We start from the raw sequence: 17,222 nt of genomic DNA, 5'->3' as shown, positions 1-17,222 counted from the left end.
AGGGGTTAGTTACCAGAACCTCAGTGGCACAACGGGCCTTTGGTTGCAGGACTGATCTGAAAGGGAGCGTCGTCAGCAAACTAGCCCCCCCTCGGCTTTGGGGTCAGAGCTGACTCAAAGGAAAGAGCGCCACAGCACCGTTCTCTGCAGCACGTGGGTCTTTCTCTCCTGCAGTGACCTGACCTGACCCAATCCTGCTAAGCCTGGGGAGAGTCCTGTGTTCGCAAGGGGAAATGGGCTAGCTGCAGGCTCCCGGTAGCGTGTGGGGAAGGGGCTGGCAGCATGCTTGGGGGGAGATGGAAGATGCCTGTTTGGACGGTGGGGGCTAGCTCTGGTCTTCGGGAGGGGGTGATACGGCTGGTGCAGGTTAGTGGGGTACGGACATGGGAGGGGGGTGAGGAGCTATGGGATAGGTGTCCTGTTCTGGGGAGATGCCTGTGGCAGGCTGGGTGGCCAGAGGCTCGGGGTGAAGGGCAGGGCTGGCCCAGGGTCTGGGGCTGGATGTGTCAGGCATCCAGTTAATTGAGCAGCTGTTTTAATGACGCTGTCACCGCCTGCTGGGCTGAGCCTGGGTGGCGTCGGCTCTTTCCCCTTTCGAAAGGCCCGTTCCAGGGGTTCGTAGCGCCTTGCGATAACTGGCTGGCGGGGCGACTGGATGTCTCCCCTGCCGAAGGGAGGAGAGGCGTCCCTGAAGAGATTATTCAGCAATGCAGAGCGGATCGAAGAGCTGTGCATTTCCTGCCCGCACCTCCCCCTCCTCTTCCTCCAGAACGGGGAGGCAGGGGCACCCGCATGTGGGAGCTTGAGAGGAACGTCACCTTGGAGGGAGTCTCCACGTGCTGAGGGGACCGGAGTTGTGTGTTGGTTGCGGTAGCAGCTGTTTCCCAGCAGGGTGGAGGAGCTTACTGGGAACATGTTGCCCTTTGGATGCTGTGACTCTCTAGGTTTGTATAGTGTTTCCCGTTCTCAAACTGCTGACGGAGAGGCCAGCACGATCCATCCCCGGCGCCATGGCGAGCCGCAACAGAGGCCTGTGGAGTGGGATATCCTTCTTAGTCTGCTGGCTTTCCTCCACGTGGCCCTGCTGCCCTGGTCTGCGCCTAGTCTTTGGCTAACATCAGGGGGCACTGTGCTGCCGGCTTGCTGCCCTTCAGAGCCTGGCCGTGCGCCCTTCGTTAGCATGGCGCTGTGGGCGACTTGCTGCACGGTCGGGGCATGCTCCTTTGCTCAACACCCCAGCGTGGCGGTAGGGAGCTCAGCTGCTAGAGGGAGTGTCTCCGTTTCCTAACCAGGCCCAACTGCTGGTACCCAAGCTCTCGTGTGCCCTGTGAAAGAGTCGGCATGTGTACCTGCAGGAGTGAGGAGAGGGGCTGCTTGCAATAAAAGCCACTGACTTTGCCCAGCTCGTTTTTTGTTTTGTTTTCTCCCAGCTGCCCACGGCTCAAGGGAGGAACCCGAGTTTGTGACCGCTCGTGCTGGCGAGAGCGTGATCCTGGGATGCGACGTGATCCATCCGCTGACCGGGCAGCCCCCTCCCTATGTGGTGGAGTGGTTCAAATTCGGAGTCCCCATTCCCATCTTCATCAAGTTTGGGTTTTACCCTCCCCATGTGGACCCAGAGTATGCAGGTGAGTCTCCGAGCCATGGGCTCCTGTGCTGAGAGGGGATGGGGCTTCCGTGGCCCTTCCGCTGGGCTTGGTGCTTCAGCATCTTCACCCGGAGCGACCGACCTGCTGTAGGCTGAGGCAGATGCATGCTGTGTCTTCCGGCCCTGAAGCACATCCTCCACCCCCCCGCCATCCGGGGAGGGCGGCATTCCTCTGCTCTGTTCCCCAGCATGCTGACTGTGTGTGAGGAGCGCAGTGAGAGCTGGCTGCTCGGCACAGGACTGTCTCCTGTCTGCCCCCTTCCAGGAAAGACACTCTCCCCCTCTCCCTTTCATTCCATTCTTTCCATGCGGCTGGCTTTAATTAAGCAGCAGCATCGGGAAGCCAGCTGGGCTGTGTGGGATGGAAGGAGCCAAGGCAGCAAAACTAAGGGCAGGTGCTGCTGCTCCCTGGGAACAGCGGAGAGCCTGGGCTGCTGCTTTTGGGGACAGGAGCCTTGCTTGGTGTCCTCACTGGAGGAAGCTGCTGCCACCCATTTCCTCCCTGCAGCAAGGAGAACTAGTCCTTCCACTGCGTCTTGCCCTGTCCCACTGGTGGTTTGGTTCCAGGGGACACCCCTCCGGGGGGCGGGTGAGAATGAATTGGGTGAGTGGGGCGGGACTGAGTCAGGAGGTACTGGATCCAGAGGTCCCCAAGGTGTAAGGCCAGCGTCCAAGCTGTTGAGAGAGCCGGCGGTTCTCAGACACCAGGCCCCTGCTGCTGGTGTATCTGGGGGCTGGGGGAGCTCAGCACTTCTGTAAAGTGGGTGGGCGGGGGAGAACTGAGTAAGCAGGTTTCAGAGTAGCAGCCGTGTTAGTCTGTATTCGCAAAAAGAAAAGGAGGACTTGTGGCACCTTAGAGACTAACCAATTTAAGCAAGGAGACTGGCCTGACCCTGTGGAGCGACTTCATAGAATATCAGGGTTGGAAGGGACCTCAGGAGATCATCTAGTCCAACCCCCTGCTCCAAGCAGGACCAGTCCCCAATTTTTTTTTGCCCCAGATCCCTAAATGGTCCCCTCAAGGATTAAACTCACAACCCTGGGTTTAGCAGGCCCATGCTGAAACCACTGAGCTATCTCTTCTCCCCCCCCCCCCACGCCCAGACTTGCCTGAGGGGAAGGGGAAAGGGAGAGCAGGCAGTGAGGTGTCCCCGTGGGTGGTTCCATAGGCCTGCTTCCCATGGGGACCTCTGCCCCGTGCAGCCCCGTTTGCCCATCACTGGCTTCCTAGGGGCTTGTGCTGCATCCCTTCACCATCTCATAGTCCCCTGTAGCCTCCTATGGCTTCTGGGACCTAAGGAGGGTTGGGATCTCACAAGGCAGATCAGGACAGGGAAACGTGTTGGAGATGTAGCAGCAGCTGACTATCCTGGTGGGGGGAGGGGATGAGGCGCAGAAGGGGTCGTCCCTGTGCTCTGGTGACTGTGGCAGGTGTGCAAAGCCCTGGGGTGAGAAGCTATTGCATCTCCTTAAATGCCCTACCAATCCCCTCTGGCCGCTGCCAATTGGCCCCTTGAAGCAGCAGGGAGCTGGAGGTGCAGTGTCTGTTTCTTGCATGTGGTGCACGGAGCTGCACGGTGGTGGTAGGGGAGGAGGGATCACTGGAGATGGAGAATAAATGCCGCGCAATCCATGTCCTGAAGCGTTGGATGGGGAGTGGGAGGAGGCAGGGAGCCTATTACCATGTGGGCTTTGATCCCAGGCCTGGGTGGACCCTAAACTAAAACCATGGAGATGCACAGCTGCCCCTGAATGATCCCCCAGTGAGATGGGGAGAGTAACAGGACGCGGGAGAGCAGTCCCTTGGCCAGGAGGCAGGGAGGCACCCTACAGCTGTATGGTTGGCTTGTGCGTGGGACTTGGCAGACAATAGAGGGGTTACTGCCAAGGAGGTATTGACCGGGGATGGGGGGAGGGAAGGGGGTGGCTTCCTCCTGCAGGTAGGTACATCAGTTCCCTGCGGTGCTCTCCAGGAAGGGGAGGAGGGATAAGGGGTGCGTGTGTGTGTGCGCACCCTAGGAGCAAGGGAGAGTCTCAAATACTCCAGCCCTGCCTCCGCTTCCAGCCAGTGCCATCACTCCCAGGTGGGAGTTGGCCAGGAGCCCTGATTCCCAGCAGGCAGTGTGGCTGGGGAGCTGGCAGTCCCTGGAGGGTGTCCAGCAGGGAAACGAGCTGGTGGCTTGCTGTGTGCTTCTCTGGCCAGGAAGAAAATGATTCTCTCATGAGGGGCTGGGGTTTTCGTCCTCTCGCTCTGGCCTGCGATTGTGCCCTGGCCTGCCCTATTCCACCTCCCCACCAACCCTGCGCATCAGCCGCAGGTTGCCCCTGGTTTGCCCTTGGCTCTGCTGCGAGTCACTTCAACTTCGGGCCTCCTCGGCTCATGCCTCAAGGCTGCTTTGGATCGTCACCTTGAGTGGAGTTGGCTCTCTGTGCTCTAGCCCGTCCTTGGTCAGCAGGGGGGTGGGTTAGAGCCAGCGGGGCTGGTGGTTTCTGTGGTGGGAGCACTTAAGCACTGGAAGCTGGGTTGTGAGGCTCCCCTGGCATGCCGGCTGCCCCACAGCTGCATGGGGTAGCTCTGAGTCACTGCGCACATGGAACAGACTGACCTAGAAGTGAAGGGTGCCTGTCTCGTGGCCTGTCCCCTGGATGCAGTGATGTGTGCTAGCCCAGAATGGGGGCATGTTGGAGCGTCCTCCTGCGGGAGGGCTGGGCTGCCTTTCAGAGGGAGCAATTCTGTGGCAGCAGTGGCCGGTGAAAGGGCTACAGGACACACATTGGCTTCAGCATGGTGCTGGAGCCAGTCTGACGTGTGTCCGTGCAGGGCCCCTCTGCTGGCAGCAGAGCAGGTGCTCTTAATCCTAGGCACACTTCCTCGTTGCAGCAGGTCGTCTTCCTTTCTGAGACATGAGATGAAGCCCTGTGTCCCAGATGAGCTCCGAATCCACGGGGCTCTGACCTCCTGCTCTCTCATGGTCTGTTGGCCCTTCCTATGTCCCTGTGGCATAGATCTCAGATTTGCAGTGTGCATCGCCTCCATCTTCTTTAGCATGGGGCTGATTGTCAGCAGGGATATCCTGGCTGACTGTATGGGCAAGTGAGAACTTTCTAAAGCAGCTTCTAATTCCAGGGGCCTCAGTTCTTGGGTGCCCAACCTGAGACCCCTGTGGGGGGTGAGCGTCCGCAGCTGTCTTTGAAGTCAGCAGGCCTTGCGGTGCCTGGAAAACTGGGCCTGCGGTGCATTGTGTAGTGTTGGGCCCCCAAAAAGAGAGAAATCGGTGGCCCCTTTTGAAAAAGCCCAGCCTCAATGTCCAGTGGCGGAGAGCCAGCCTCGGCTGGGAGCAGGGTGGACTCCCCGCAGCCTCTGTAAGTGCCATTTGAGAGGCTGGGTGTCAAGTGGTGGGTTGAGGGGTGAGGCTGATGCTGCATTGCGCCTTCAGGGCCCCCTTTCCCTGCTGAGAGCTGAGTCCCTCTGACCCTGTGTCTCTTCCAGGCCGCGCCAGCCTTCATGACAAGGCGTCCCTGCGCATCGAGCAGATTCGCTCCGAGGACCAGGGCTGGTACGAGTGCAAAGTGCTTATGCTGGATCAGCAGTACGACACCTTCCACAACGGCAGCTGGGTGCACCTCACGGTCAATGGTGAGTAGGAGGTGGGGGGGCTTCCCCTCCGCATGCGTGTCTCTGGGCAAACCTGCTGCTAGCATGTGACTGACCAGAACCCCAAGAGACCAAGTCCCAGAGCTCAGCTGCCCTCTTGTCTGGTCTGCGCTGTCCAGTAATGAAGCCCTTTCCCTTCACCCAGGCATCTCCCTTCTCCTTTGTATCTCTGTTGAAACTGCCAGCGAGGGCCTTCCATCATCTCTGGTTTCCCCCATCCTGTGTTACGGGGAAAGCAGCCATCTGTCAGGAACGGGCCTCGAGGCCCCATCTGCTGCCATTTCTCAGACCGTGCTCGCAGCAGCCAATACGGCAGCGCCAGGGATCCGGGGATATCCTAGATGGAGATTTCAGGTTGGGGAGAGGAGTGGATGAGAGGGAGGAGGGGAGATAGTGGGAGAGAAGGGATGGAGGAGTAATACCAGGAGGGTCTCTAATCAATCAGCAAAGGGCTTGAAGCCTCACAAAGACACCTGTGGAATAGATGAAGGCTGTAAAGTGAAAGAATCCCTATATGCAGCAATGAAATGCAGCCCCCTCTGGAGTGGAAGATGGCAGCTATTTAACAGTAATACTTATACAACTATTTGGGAAGCGAGGCAGTTTTATACCCCCGTCAAAACTGCGGTGGGTGTTGAGGTAATAGGATATAATTCTGTTGGGACACACATGCTAACATCCCTTCAGTTCCCCAAATTTACCAGAGCTCTTTAATGACCACAGCCGGTCAGGACCTAACTTCTATGTGGCCAGCAGTGCTGGCATCAATACGAGGGAATAGCCCCACTTAGTGTCAGCAGTTCCACTTCCCGTGTGTCCTTCCATGTAGCTATGTAACCCTTCTCTTGGAGGGCTCCCATCCAAGTTGTGGCCTAGCCCATCTCTGATCTGCTCGATACTGGTTGTTACCAGTCTGTCTTGCTGCCCCTCCTCTAGTTTCTGTGTCAGGGCTGTTCCTCCAGGTTTCCTTCGCAGCACTTTTCAGAGTGTCCCGTGCTCGTTGTGTGATGCCTGGGAATCTCTCTGGGAGGGAGAAGGGCCCAGAGCTGCCCTCCTTCTCCTCATGAGAGGCGACGGGGAGAGAGATGGACACGTAGTACTGTCTATTTATCGTGCTTACCTAGCCCCCACCACTGTGGTATCTGAGAACCAGTCTTCAATATCTTCACAACCCCCCTGTGAGGTAAGGGAGCACTACACTCCCACTTGACAGCTGGGGAATGGAGGCCCAGAGAGACTAAGTGACTTGACCAGGATTACCTAGGATGTGTGTGATGCTGCAGGAATTGAACCCAGGCCTCCAACAACCCAGGCTTGTGCTCCATTCACTGGACCATCTCTCATGGGTCATTGTGAGGTAGAAGGCCGGTGAGGTGCACTGGGACAGAGGTAGGCAGCTGCTCAGACAGCAGCTAGAATAGGGTAAATCCAGGGAAATTTTAGATAGTGAGCAGTCAGGGACCAATCAGCCAAGTCTGGGAATAACCCAGCTGGGGGCAGGTCTAGCCTTCTGAGCAGCACCCCATGGGGCAGGACCCAGGATTCCGCATTAGCCTAAGGAATGTGGTTCAGGGCTCACTGTGCATTTGGTACACCTGAAAGGTGCAGAGCAGACTGGGATTGCAGGAGGCTCTGTGGGCATGGGTGGGATGGGAGAGCGGGAGTGTAGCATATATATGCTCTGTATTAGCAAGAGGAAAACCAATGAAGGTAAGAAACACTGGTACATGGCAGCTCCCCTCTCTTCCTTTGTCACCTTTCTTTATAGCGTTCCCTTGGCTGAAACTGCCTGAAATGTGTCTTGGGTGGGTTTGCTTTGCCCTCACAGAGCAGCTGGGGGACCAGTGAGCTGGTCATCTGCGTTCTGCTAGCGAGTTATTTTTTTGTCACTGCTTTTTAACAAGTTGATCAGATGAGCAGGTGGCCATGTCTCGACGAGACTGAATCCCATCCTGGATGCCTGGCTCCTGACCCTGCAAGCACTCCGCCGGCAGTATGCCTGTCGGGTTCTGTGGGAATATTGCTCGTGGAATATTGCAAGATTGAGCCCCAGGAGTCGGTCCAGGTGAAGGAGAGAGGAACTGCCTGCTGGGAGATTGCACTTGGACCTTGCCAACATGCAAGTGGTACCACTTGTGTTAAAATCAGTTGAGTTGCACCTGTGCCAACCTGTGTGTGGGTGCACGTAAAGCTGTTCACATTGGTTGATATTGGCATAGCTTACTTTGATCTGTTGCAAAGAGAGTTAAGTGTGTCCGCGCAGGAGTTGCACCCATGTAACTGAATTTAACTTAATTGATGATTTTTTTGTTTGTTTAACTGGACCCATTTTTGTAAAGTTGCTCCGAACCTGACAATGGACTACACTTAAATTTCAAGTTTGAAAAGCTTTCTCTTTGGGGCGTGTATGGGTGCTTGGTTTGTTTGCAGAGAACAGCGTTGGCAGCCTACAAGTTTGAGCGCACGATACATATTGCATAGGTCTTCCCTTGGGCTTCACGCTTTCAACTGGAATAATAAGCCAACCATTGAGACTGAGAATCTGACTGAAAAGAAAAGAATTTGATAAGGAATGCACTTCCATTCATTATTGTATTTAATCAGAGCCAGAAGGGTGCCTGGGGAAAGAGGTAAAGAGAAGTGGGAGGATGAGGGGTGACAGATTTTGATCCTTGTACTTATGCTGGATAGCACTTACTCTGTGAGTAGTCTCATTGGCTTTCATGTTACTTTGGAAGGAGTAAAATTCAGCGTGTGTCAGAGGATCAGAATCTGGCCCTTTTTTGCCTTGGCTTGTTATGTATTCATTCTTATAGTTCCTATTTAAAGATCTCGGTCTCTTTGTGGTCTCTGAACTCGGGTAATGCTGTGAGCAGGATTTTTGAGAACAAAATGTGCTTCCTGATGATGCAAGTGGAGATGGCTCCACCAGACTGTACTCTAGCCTGATGCACCAGCACAGACTGCTGCTGTGCCCCTTTGCGTGTGGATTTCAGGTTGCGTTAGGTAACAAATATAAATGAAACCCATCTCAAGCCGGCAGCTTTTGCCCACAGGCTGCTGCAGATCAGGTCTAGCAGAGCTGTGTGTGGAGGAGCCCCATCCTGGAATAGTGGGGACAGGATCAAGGTCTATTCCAAGCCGGGTGTGGGAGGCCTGGGACTGAAATAACAGGGAATTGTGTAGGTCAGGATTTACAGGAATGAGCTGATCTGGTGATAGGAGAGGGATAATGACTAGGGATGCTGCCGATCAGGGTAGCTGCATACCAGCAGGTGCAAATGACAAGCTTACGTATCCTCTGCCAATTCAGTGACTCTTTGCCCTTCTGTAGCTCTTCCCATCCGAGACTTGCAAATGCTTTATACACGTTAACTAGTTAAGCTTTGCAACACCTTTGTGAGCTGGCCAGCGGCTGTGTGAGGATTGCTTTTCCTACCTCTGGAGTGGAGCAGGGCAGCAGTTTAAGAGTGCACAGTGGCACTGTGCAACAATATGAAGGGCAGGAAATAGATGCCTCAGATCAGTGGAAACTGCAGGTTGCCAAGGTGCTATTAGCTAGCAAGGGCTGGCGTTAACCCCTCCCGTTACACACAGCGTCCCCAAGGATCTGAAAGGGATACATGTGGTGGGGATTTCAGTTCTACATTTCATCTAGAAGCTGGCATCTCCAGCAGCAATGGGTAGGGAAAAATGCTTGCCTTTGTCTTGCAAAGTTCTTGGCTTTGGTTAAAAGTCCCAGGTGTGAATACCTATGACAAGTGAGCTCTTCCCATTCAATATCTGGGTGTGTGCTTCCTCGAATGGGAAGAAATGTGGTCTATTCCAGCCGAAGGGCCCCTGAGCAAGGCCCAGTGGAACCCTTCTCTTTACTCAGTGCGATTCAGGAAGAATAAATAGCTTCTAGCCGGGGACTGCTGTAGCCAATGCTTGAGGTGCATTGGCCAAGCTACATGGAGGGGAGCCCAGGGCTGGAATAGCCTGTCATCGTTGTGTTTTTTTTTTTCCCAATGGAAGTAAACTTTTCTAGACAAAGACCCAAGGGAAGGAGAGCAGAGGTATTCAGCAACTTGCTGAAATAAGTGTGGTATAACTTGTCTTTAATTTCAGACAACGCACAGTCAACTTGTGGCACTTGTTGGCAGCGCATATTGTGAAGGCCAAAACTAAGACGGGATTCCAAAAAATTCGATAAGTTCATGGAAAATAAGTCCATCAATGGCTAATACCAAGATGTCAGGGATGCAACCTCGTACCCTGGGTGTCCCTAGCTGCTGACTGCCAGACGCTGGGAGTGGATGGCAGGGAGTGGATCACTCAATGATTGTTGTTTTGATTCCCTCTGAAGCACCTGACACTGGCCACTAGGATGCTGGGTGAGATGGACCATTGGTCTGACCCAGTATGGCCAATCTTATGTACTTTTTGATGGACACTGTGCCTCAATTATGTCTTTATCACTTGAAGGAGAACTAAGTCCAGACTTATTTTGAGTAAGAACATTACTTACAAAAGGGACAAACTTGTATTTGTAATTACATGGTTTAATTATGTGGAGCTTTTAAGATAAATTACATTTTGAAATAAATTTTGGGAAAAGAATCAAAATTTTTTTGTAAATTAATTGGAAAATCAAATCTTTCTTTTTTTGAAACTCAGATTTTCTGAAATGATCTTTCTTTTTTTATTAGTGCTAAATAACGTAGTAACTAGTAATTTGTCACATTAGGATATGTTGTTAGCTTAGAATAAGTAACATTAGGATTGTTTCTGTCTATGTAAAAGCAGGACATCATGACTTAATGATTAGCGCAAAGGACTGGGAGTCAGGACTGCTGGATTCTGTTCTCATCTCTGCAACTGACTTGCCCCATAACACTGAGCAAATGGCTCAACCTCCCCAGCTGTAAAATGGGGCTAATAATATTTCCTTACCTCCCAAGGCGAGGCTGAATTTCTTGATAGGTTGTAAAGAGCTTTCAGACCTTAGAATGGACGGTTCTGGAGAAAGGCAAAGCAGTAGCTTCAATCAACTAAAAGACGCACAGGAAAGTCAGTGGCCTCTTTAAATAGCTCTTGTCTCCCAAGTTAGACATAGGGAGAAAGCATGAGGAGAGTTGTAAGAGAGAGTGCAACTTGCCCTAGTTTGTTAATAAGCCCTTTGCACTTAGATAACACCTTTCATCCAAATGCCTTAAAGAAGTCCATGGGGCTGCATGGGCATAATAGAGGGTTGCATTTGGCTGTAATTAATTAAGCTTCTCAAGATCCCTGGGGAAAAGGGCACCATTCTTCTTCCCATTTTACAGACCAGGAGACTGAGGCAAGGAGAAGTTAAAGTTAGCATTTCCCAACATGGTCTCAGATTTTCTGATGGCTCAAGTTTTGGGTGCACAACTTGAGAAGACTAGGACTTGCACTTGATTTTTCGGAGCCAGGGTGAGACCGCTCCAGCTGAAGTCAATGAGAACTGTGGGTGCTCAGGTATCCCCTAAAAATGGAGACAGCCAAAGTCAGACGTCACTCTTAGAAAATTCTGGGCAGTGTGACTTATCCAGGATCATACAAGTAAATCAATGGCAGAATCAGGAATAAATCCCTTGGGCCTGGACTCCCTCTGCTGCACCTTAATCACATCATCATTTGTGTCCATTCATTTGAAAGCTAATATTTTTACCTAATTGCCTTTGTTCTCTTCCATTCCTGGTGTATTGGAACTTGAGAGTTGCCGGTAGGAAGTGGCAATCTGATTACAGGGATGTTGGCAGCTTTGTGGAGATCCCAGTCTGAAGTTTGTGGGGTTTTAAATAACTGCACACATGTTTTCTTGCCTTTCAGTGAGAAGAGAATTTGTTTCATTGAACACATCCCTACATTGTTCACAGCTTAAACGCTGCAGCATTGTGGCTGGTGCACTGCAGCATTGTGGTCGGAGAACCAGGAAGTGAAACCGATCAGTCTAGTTTAATTGGCTGAATTTAATGAAATGCAAAAAGTAAACTAACTTGTGGGCTGGCTCACTCGCCCCAGGGGGTTGGGATTCTGTCTTGTCGTATTCAAGAACTAATGAAATAAGGCATTAGCTTGGCTGAGTGCAGATCCAAGAGCATGGATGTAAGGTCCTTTTGCTCAACCCAGAATGTTCGGACTATGGCTGGAGTTTTCCTATCTCCCTTAAGCCCCCAGTCTAATTTAATTGTACCTTGGCAAAGAGTAATGCCTCCCTCCAGAACAGGGTTACGTGCCCTGTGTGTGTGTAAGTGCCCACGACTGAGCATCGAGAATGGTTCCCCCCCCTTTCGTCAGGAGGGATGGGAGGTCCCTTTGGATCTCGGCTAGTCACTGGCACGCTGCATAGATGAGATTATCCTGTCCTGGGCTGATGCAGGATCGCTCCCTCCAATCTATTCTCTAGTGCTTTGTCCAATCTGCTTCCCTTGAGGAGTTTGTTCCACAGCCCGATAGATCAGGAAGATCCGATGATACTTAAGCTTACATTTTCCTTCGAGTTATTCCTCCCTTCCCACCCCTGTCTTGTGGAGCAGCTCTCCTCCCTCTGCACATCTGCAGGTCGACTGCTTGGGTCGGGTCAGGACGCGGGGTGAGTTTTGGAGATAGGCAGGGATGTGTCCTGGGCCTAATTAGGGAGCAACCCAGGATCCTAGCCGGTTTGAGATTGACTCTGTTATTAATTCAAGCAAGTCAGAGTGAGTCACCGGGAAGCAGATGATCCAAACAGGATGGAGCTTTAATTAAAACAGTCTCCTCCCTCCCCTGCCCGCAATACTTAATAATCGGGAGAGTCTTTGGAAGGGCCCATGCGGAGCAGAGGTTGAAAAGTGTGTGTGTCAATGGTAGGGTAGTGGAGCCTGGTGCCCTTTCCCCTGTGTGTGGGGGGCCCTGCAGTGGTTGTGGTTTTAGCCTTGGCGGAGGGAAGGGGGTTTACTTTCTGCACCCCCATGCTTTAGAGACTCTTCCTCTCCCTGCCCCCATGCCCCACTGGAGGGCTAGGTGAGGGAGTGGAACACAGGTGGTATGTATTGGGGCGGGAGTATGTCTTTGGATGCTGGTGTACCTGTCTGTGGAGACCTGTGTGGGGCAGGGCAGGTGGTATGTGCTTCCCTGAAGGCTTTTGTGTGTACCCATATGTGCTGGGACAGGCGGGGGATGCACCTGAGTGGGGCCCGTACTTGGCCTTAGCTGCGAGTAGCTCATAGACGGTACCTTCCCAAAGCACCTGCCACAGGGTCAGCGCAGCAGCTGCTTCCTCTTCCTCGTGACAGGTGCCGATGGTGGCCCAGCATGGAGTGGAGGCTGGTTGCCAGGAATACCTGCCCCTTTCTCATGGCACGGGCTAATTCTTCTTTTCCCCTGGTATGGTTAGTTCCCATGGCACCTTCTCCCTCCCCATTCAGGGGTGAAGTGTGGTGAGCCCTGGAAGGGGACCCATTCCTCTCCTTTGCCGTCTGTTTCCGAGAGATCCTTTGGCCATTATTCCCTCAAGCTTTCCTCAAAGATAGCCCGTCTGAGTGCCCCATACCCTTATGTTGGCTGCATGCGCCCTGTCCCACAGAACGTGTGTTACTCTGTATTTTATACAGTGCTGAGCATGCAGGGTTTAATAACTGAAATTATCATCTTAATCCTCTAGGCCCAGCCGTACAGTATAAGCAGAATTGCTTTTAGAGGGAGGGCTTTAGCGCTTCTGGAGCTCATTAGCTCACTTAATTTTCTTAGGAAAAAATAATCATTTGGGGGAAACCACATATACTTCTTTTCAGCATAGATTAAATTGCCAACATGTCTCCCTAGAAAGTGGAATTTAACTGTGCCTGATAATTAGGGGTGTGCTGTAATTCTGCCAGCCTCTTGAATCGGAAGGAGACTCTCTCTCTGCAGTGCAGTGTTTTCATGTGTTGTGACAATAACAAGTTTAAAGCATAATTGGGGGGGAAAGGAACTTGGAACTGTAAATGGGGAAGCGCCTGGAGTGGGAGGAGGGAGCTGGGGCTCTGGCAATAGCCACGACTGTGGGACCTGGAGCTGGTCACGTTACCTCGCTGTGCCTCAGTTGTCTACTTCACAGGAGGGGTTGTGAGGGTTAATCGGTTAGGCCAGCGCTTTCAAGGGTGGCCTCAGTTTCTGGGTGTTCAGTGTCCCACCCCTGGGGTGATGCCCAGAAGGGTTGTTCTCCCTCCCCCCCAGCCCCCCGTCCGTCCAGCAGGAGGGAGCTGCAGGTCTTCAGCACCTTCGAACACCAGCCCTAACTAAAAATAGAGGCCCCTGAAATCGGTGGCCATTTCTAAAATTAAGTGTTGGCCTTGCTGTTTGCGACTTGTGCTGATCTCCTGTGATGGAGGGAGCTAGGGACCTGCTAAGGGTGGCTGTTGTTTAATGAGGTCAGGCGACTCACGGTTGGCTTTTGGCTTTTGTTCTGAATTTACTTCACCTGGGGTAAATGACTAAAGACAGCGCATGCAACTGTATCACTGATTGTTCTCTTCCACTTCGGTCGAATGACTCGTTCCAAGTGTTTGGTAGGTACGTGGCTGTTGGCCGCTGCAGGAAGGGTGCATGCAGGTAGAATGTCCCCTGCGGCCCTGCGTGTAGCACGCAGCCAGGATGGATTGATGGTGGTTTTTTCTGCTGAATGTAGCATTGACTCTCCGTGTCTCCCTTGCAGCTCCCCCCACCTTCACGGAAACGCCCCCCCAGTATGTAGAAGCAAAGGAGGGCAGCAGTATCACCCTGACCTGCATGGCTTTCGGGAACCCCAAACCAATTGTCACCTGGCTGAGAGAAGGGGACCTCTTAGGTGCCAGTGGGAAATACCAGGTAAGTGTTTAGCCTGGTCAGCTGCTGTAAATGCTTAACCTTGACCCCTGTGGCGGGCAAGCCTGGCGTGTCACCACTGTAGTGAGTTGTAGGGTCTCAGTCTTGATGCAGAGGAAGCTCCTACCCCCCCCCCCCACACACACACACAAAATCAGATTTCTGGCTAGTATCAAACAATAGCCCCTGGGGTCGAGGGAGCAGCTGCCCCTGCTCTCAGGAGAGGTGCTCTCAAGGTCGGATTGGGCTCTAGGTGTACAGAAGACCACAAAAGGTGGCACAATCAAGGTTTCTTAAGGAAGGGTATGGATGTCGTTGAAGCAGCTGGTCTCTCTGGAGCTATTCCTGCTGCCTCAGCACTCCCCCTCCCTCCTCAGCCTGTTTCCTGGCTGCCTTGAGAGATTCAGTTTCTCCTGTTTCTGAACTGCAGGGAGCATCAACAAGCAAGATTGCCCCCTTGCTGTGATCATCCGCCCTCCGGCCTGCCACGGCCATGAAGGTTGGGGAGCAGCGGTTGTGCCTGGAGCCCACTATGCCTGGTTGCCCTACTGGCAACTGCTTTTCCAATCTTCTTTTCCTACCCTCCTCCCCTATCTCTGTTCTATTCCATCTTCCTTCCGGCTGCACTTAACCCATGCGAAGGTACCAGGCCCCCAGAGAGCTTCCTGTGCCTATCTGAGAAGAAGGTTTTCTCTGCTGATGAGGTGCCTTCCTGAATGCAGCCAGTGGGAGCTGCTCGGGTTTCCTTCCCCCAGGATGGGATCACAGGAGGTTCTGAGAAGCGGCTTTGAAAGCCCTCAGTCACTAGAAACTCCTGATTCTTCACTTGCTTTCCTCTGGTGTGAATCAGGAGTAACTCCCTGGAATTACAGCCTGGTATGGGAGGGAGGGGAGCCAAGCCCTTCACCCTTACTTTATCTGGACGGGAGGAACTGGCTGGGACCAGGCAAATGCTTGATCTAGCCATCTATTTGTGCATCTCCACACGTCCATCTGTTCGGTTTCCTCAGTCTCCTCCCCGCCCCTTTTTGTCTTCCAGTTCTCTGTAAAATGTGGGTTTGAAATCCAGAGTGTTTGGAAACGTAGAGTAACAGTCAATGAGTCCTCAGCTTGCCTCCCCCTGCTCATCCGCCCCATGCTGGGGGCACTATTCCTGCCCCGTGGCCTTGACTACATTGCTTCATCCCGTCCCCTCTCTGTACCCATTGGTCCTGCTTGGTGACTTGTCCTTCCTGGGCTTAGTGGTCCCTACCTACATGTAGGGATGCACAGGCCTTGCTGGCAGGAGCTGCAGGTCCCATCCGAACCTGCCCCAAGGGAAGGGACGGGCTGTCCTGAACTGCAGCTGTGGACACCACAGCCCCTGCCTGAAACCCAGCTGTGAGGCGTTGCTCGGCCTGTCCCAGCCCTGGACACTGTTACTGTGTTACGGTCACGGAGAGAGGCACGGGCCAAGCCCTTGGGTTCAGAGGGAGCAGATCTGGCTCATATAGGCTGTGGATTCTGCATGAGTTTTCTTACTCTCATTGCCAGTGCTGGAAATGGTTCCATTAGGGAGGGATGGGTGTGTGTGTGTGTGTGTGTGGGGGGGGTGTTGTGGGGAGGGGAGTGCTGGCGGGTGCATTCACTTGAGGATTGCTGCACTGGGGTTCCCCTGACTGAACAGGGTCAACAGTGTCAGTCCCAGCCCCTAAGAGATCCTCTGGGTGTCCTTGGAAGCCTCTGATCCTCAGCTCAGCCAGGGATTCCATACAGCTGTAATTGGCAAATCAAGCATTGGAATCAGCGCAGGCACTAATGAGAGTCATTAGGAATAATTTGTTACTAATTGAAATAGAAGGATGAGGCAGAGTGAGTGTTGGGGGGGTGGAGGGGCAGATGGCAGTGGGGTGAGGCTCTTGCTGTGCGGCAGGGGGTGTGATCCCTTGGGGTTGCTTCCCTCCCATCCTTCTGCATAGCAGAAGCTATATCCTTCATCTGCTTCTTGCCCAGTACCTGGAGTGAGGAGCTGTGCCCTTCCCCCACCTCTCCAGCCCTTGCTGCCATCAGAGGCAGGAGCCCAGCCAGGCTAAGCAGATGATGGGGAAATTGAGCAGGTTTGATAATGGCTCTGTACAACACTGTCAATTGCACCACAGCCCCTGTGGGACAGGTTTCTGCTAATGTGCCAGCCTAGAGGAACAAGGGAGGGGGGAAGGTGAAATGGGGATGGTAGGGGATGACCATTACACATCTCCTCCCCTGCTGAGTGCAGGCAGTTCCTCGCTAGGCAATCTCTCACCTGCCAGTGATAATGGACGTGGATCGCTGCAGGGGTTGAGCAGCCCCCACTGCTGACAGGGAGGTGAGGAGGAGGAAGAAAGGCAGGGAAAGAAGCTGCTGCATAAACCGGGGAGAATGTAGTTGGTGGTGGTGAGCGCCAAGCAGCAGCCGCGAATGACGATGTCTCGGTCTTTTGTCTCAGCCCTGCCAGGGAAGGAGTCTGTGACTCTTCTACACAGGGACTCGAGTTGCTGTAAGCTAAAGTAATGGACTTGTTGGTCCAAATTCTCTGCAATGGAGTCAGTGGAGTTACACCTGCGGAGAGCTTGGCCCCTTAAGGACTAGTGAAAGGTACCCCATTGATGGCCCTGGAGACAGATGTCCTGTTAATCCATGGGGGCAGGACTAGGCAGGCTTTTCCTCAGTTCCGCCCTGCCAATGCAATCCTGCCAATCCTTAAGCCTTGCCTTAAGGAGATCACTTCTGGGAATGAGTGAGAGGCCAGCCTTCCTGGGAGACAGTATGGCCCCCTGGTTAGGGAAGGGGGCTGGGAGTCAGGCCGTGTTCCCAGTTCGGTCTGCATCACTGTGTGACCTTGAGCAAGTCACTGGGCCTCAGTTTCCCTAGCAGTGCCACGGGGGTAATGAGTAGGCCCCCTTTGTGAAGTGCTTTCCGGGTATCCGGATGGAAAGGCCGACGGAAGCGTTCGAGCTGACGATGTCCTCAGCCAGGGGCACCACTTCAGCGCAGGCCTCTAACTCATCGCTGCGACAGCATGACGTTGGCTTGGCAGATGGGAAGGACTCAGTGCCATGGGGTCAGAAA

The 17,222-nt window shown here is 53.2% G+C and overlaps 1 protein-coding gene across 5 annotated transcripts in view; it reads left to right on the top strand.

The window, feature by feature from the left end:
• The window catches only part of IGSF9B (immunoglobulin superfamily member 9B), a 112,896-nt gene that overhangs the window by 24,638 nt on the left and 71,036 nt on the right, over window positions 1-17,222 (top strand). For all 5 annotated transcript variants that reach the window (XM_048827335.2, XM_075122265.1, XM_075122266.1 and 2 more), the window contains exons 2-4: window positions 1,431-1,628; window positions 5,139-5,285; window positions 13,987-14,138. In XM_048827335.2, the coding sequence (XP_048683292.1) occupies window positions 1,431-1,628; window positions 5,139-5,285; window positions 13,987-14,138 (497 nt within the window). The remainder of the gene's footprint in view (window positions 1-1,430; window positions 1,629-5,138; window positions 5,286-13,986; window positions 14,139-17,222) is intronic.

This window comes from Caretta caretta, chromosome 22 (assembly GCF_965140235.1).
Source record: "Caretta caretta isolate rCarCar2 chromosome 22, rCarCar1.hap1, whole genome shotgun sequence".
Classification (NCBI taxonomy): Eukaryota; Metazoa; Chordata; order Testudines; family Cheloniidae; genus Caretta; species Caretta caretta.
The sequence above is the reverse complement of the archived record's forward strand: the minus strand, read 5'-3'. Positions and strand labels throughout refer to the sequence as shown.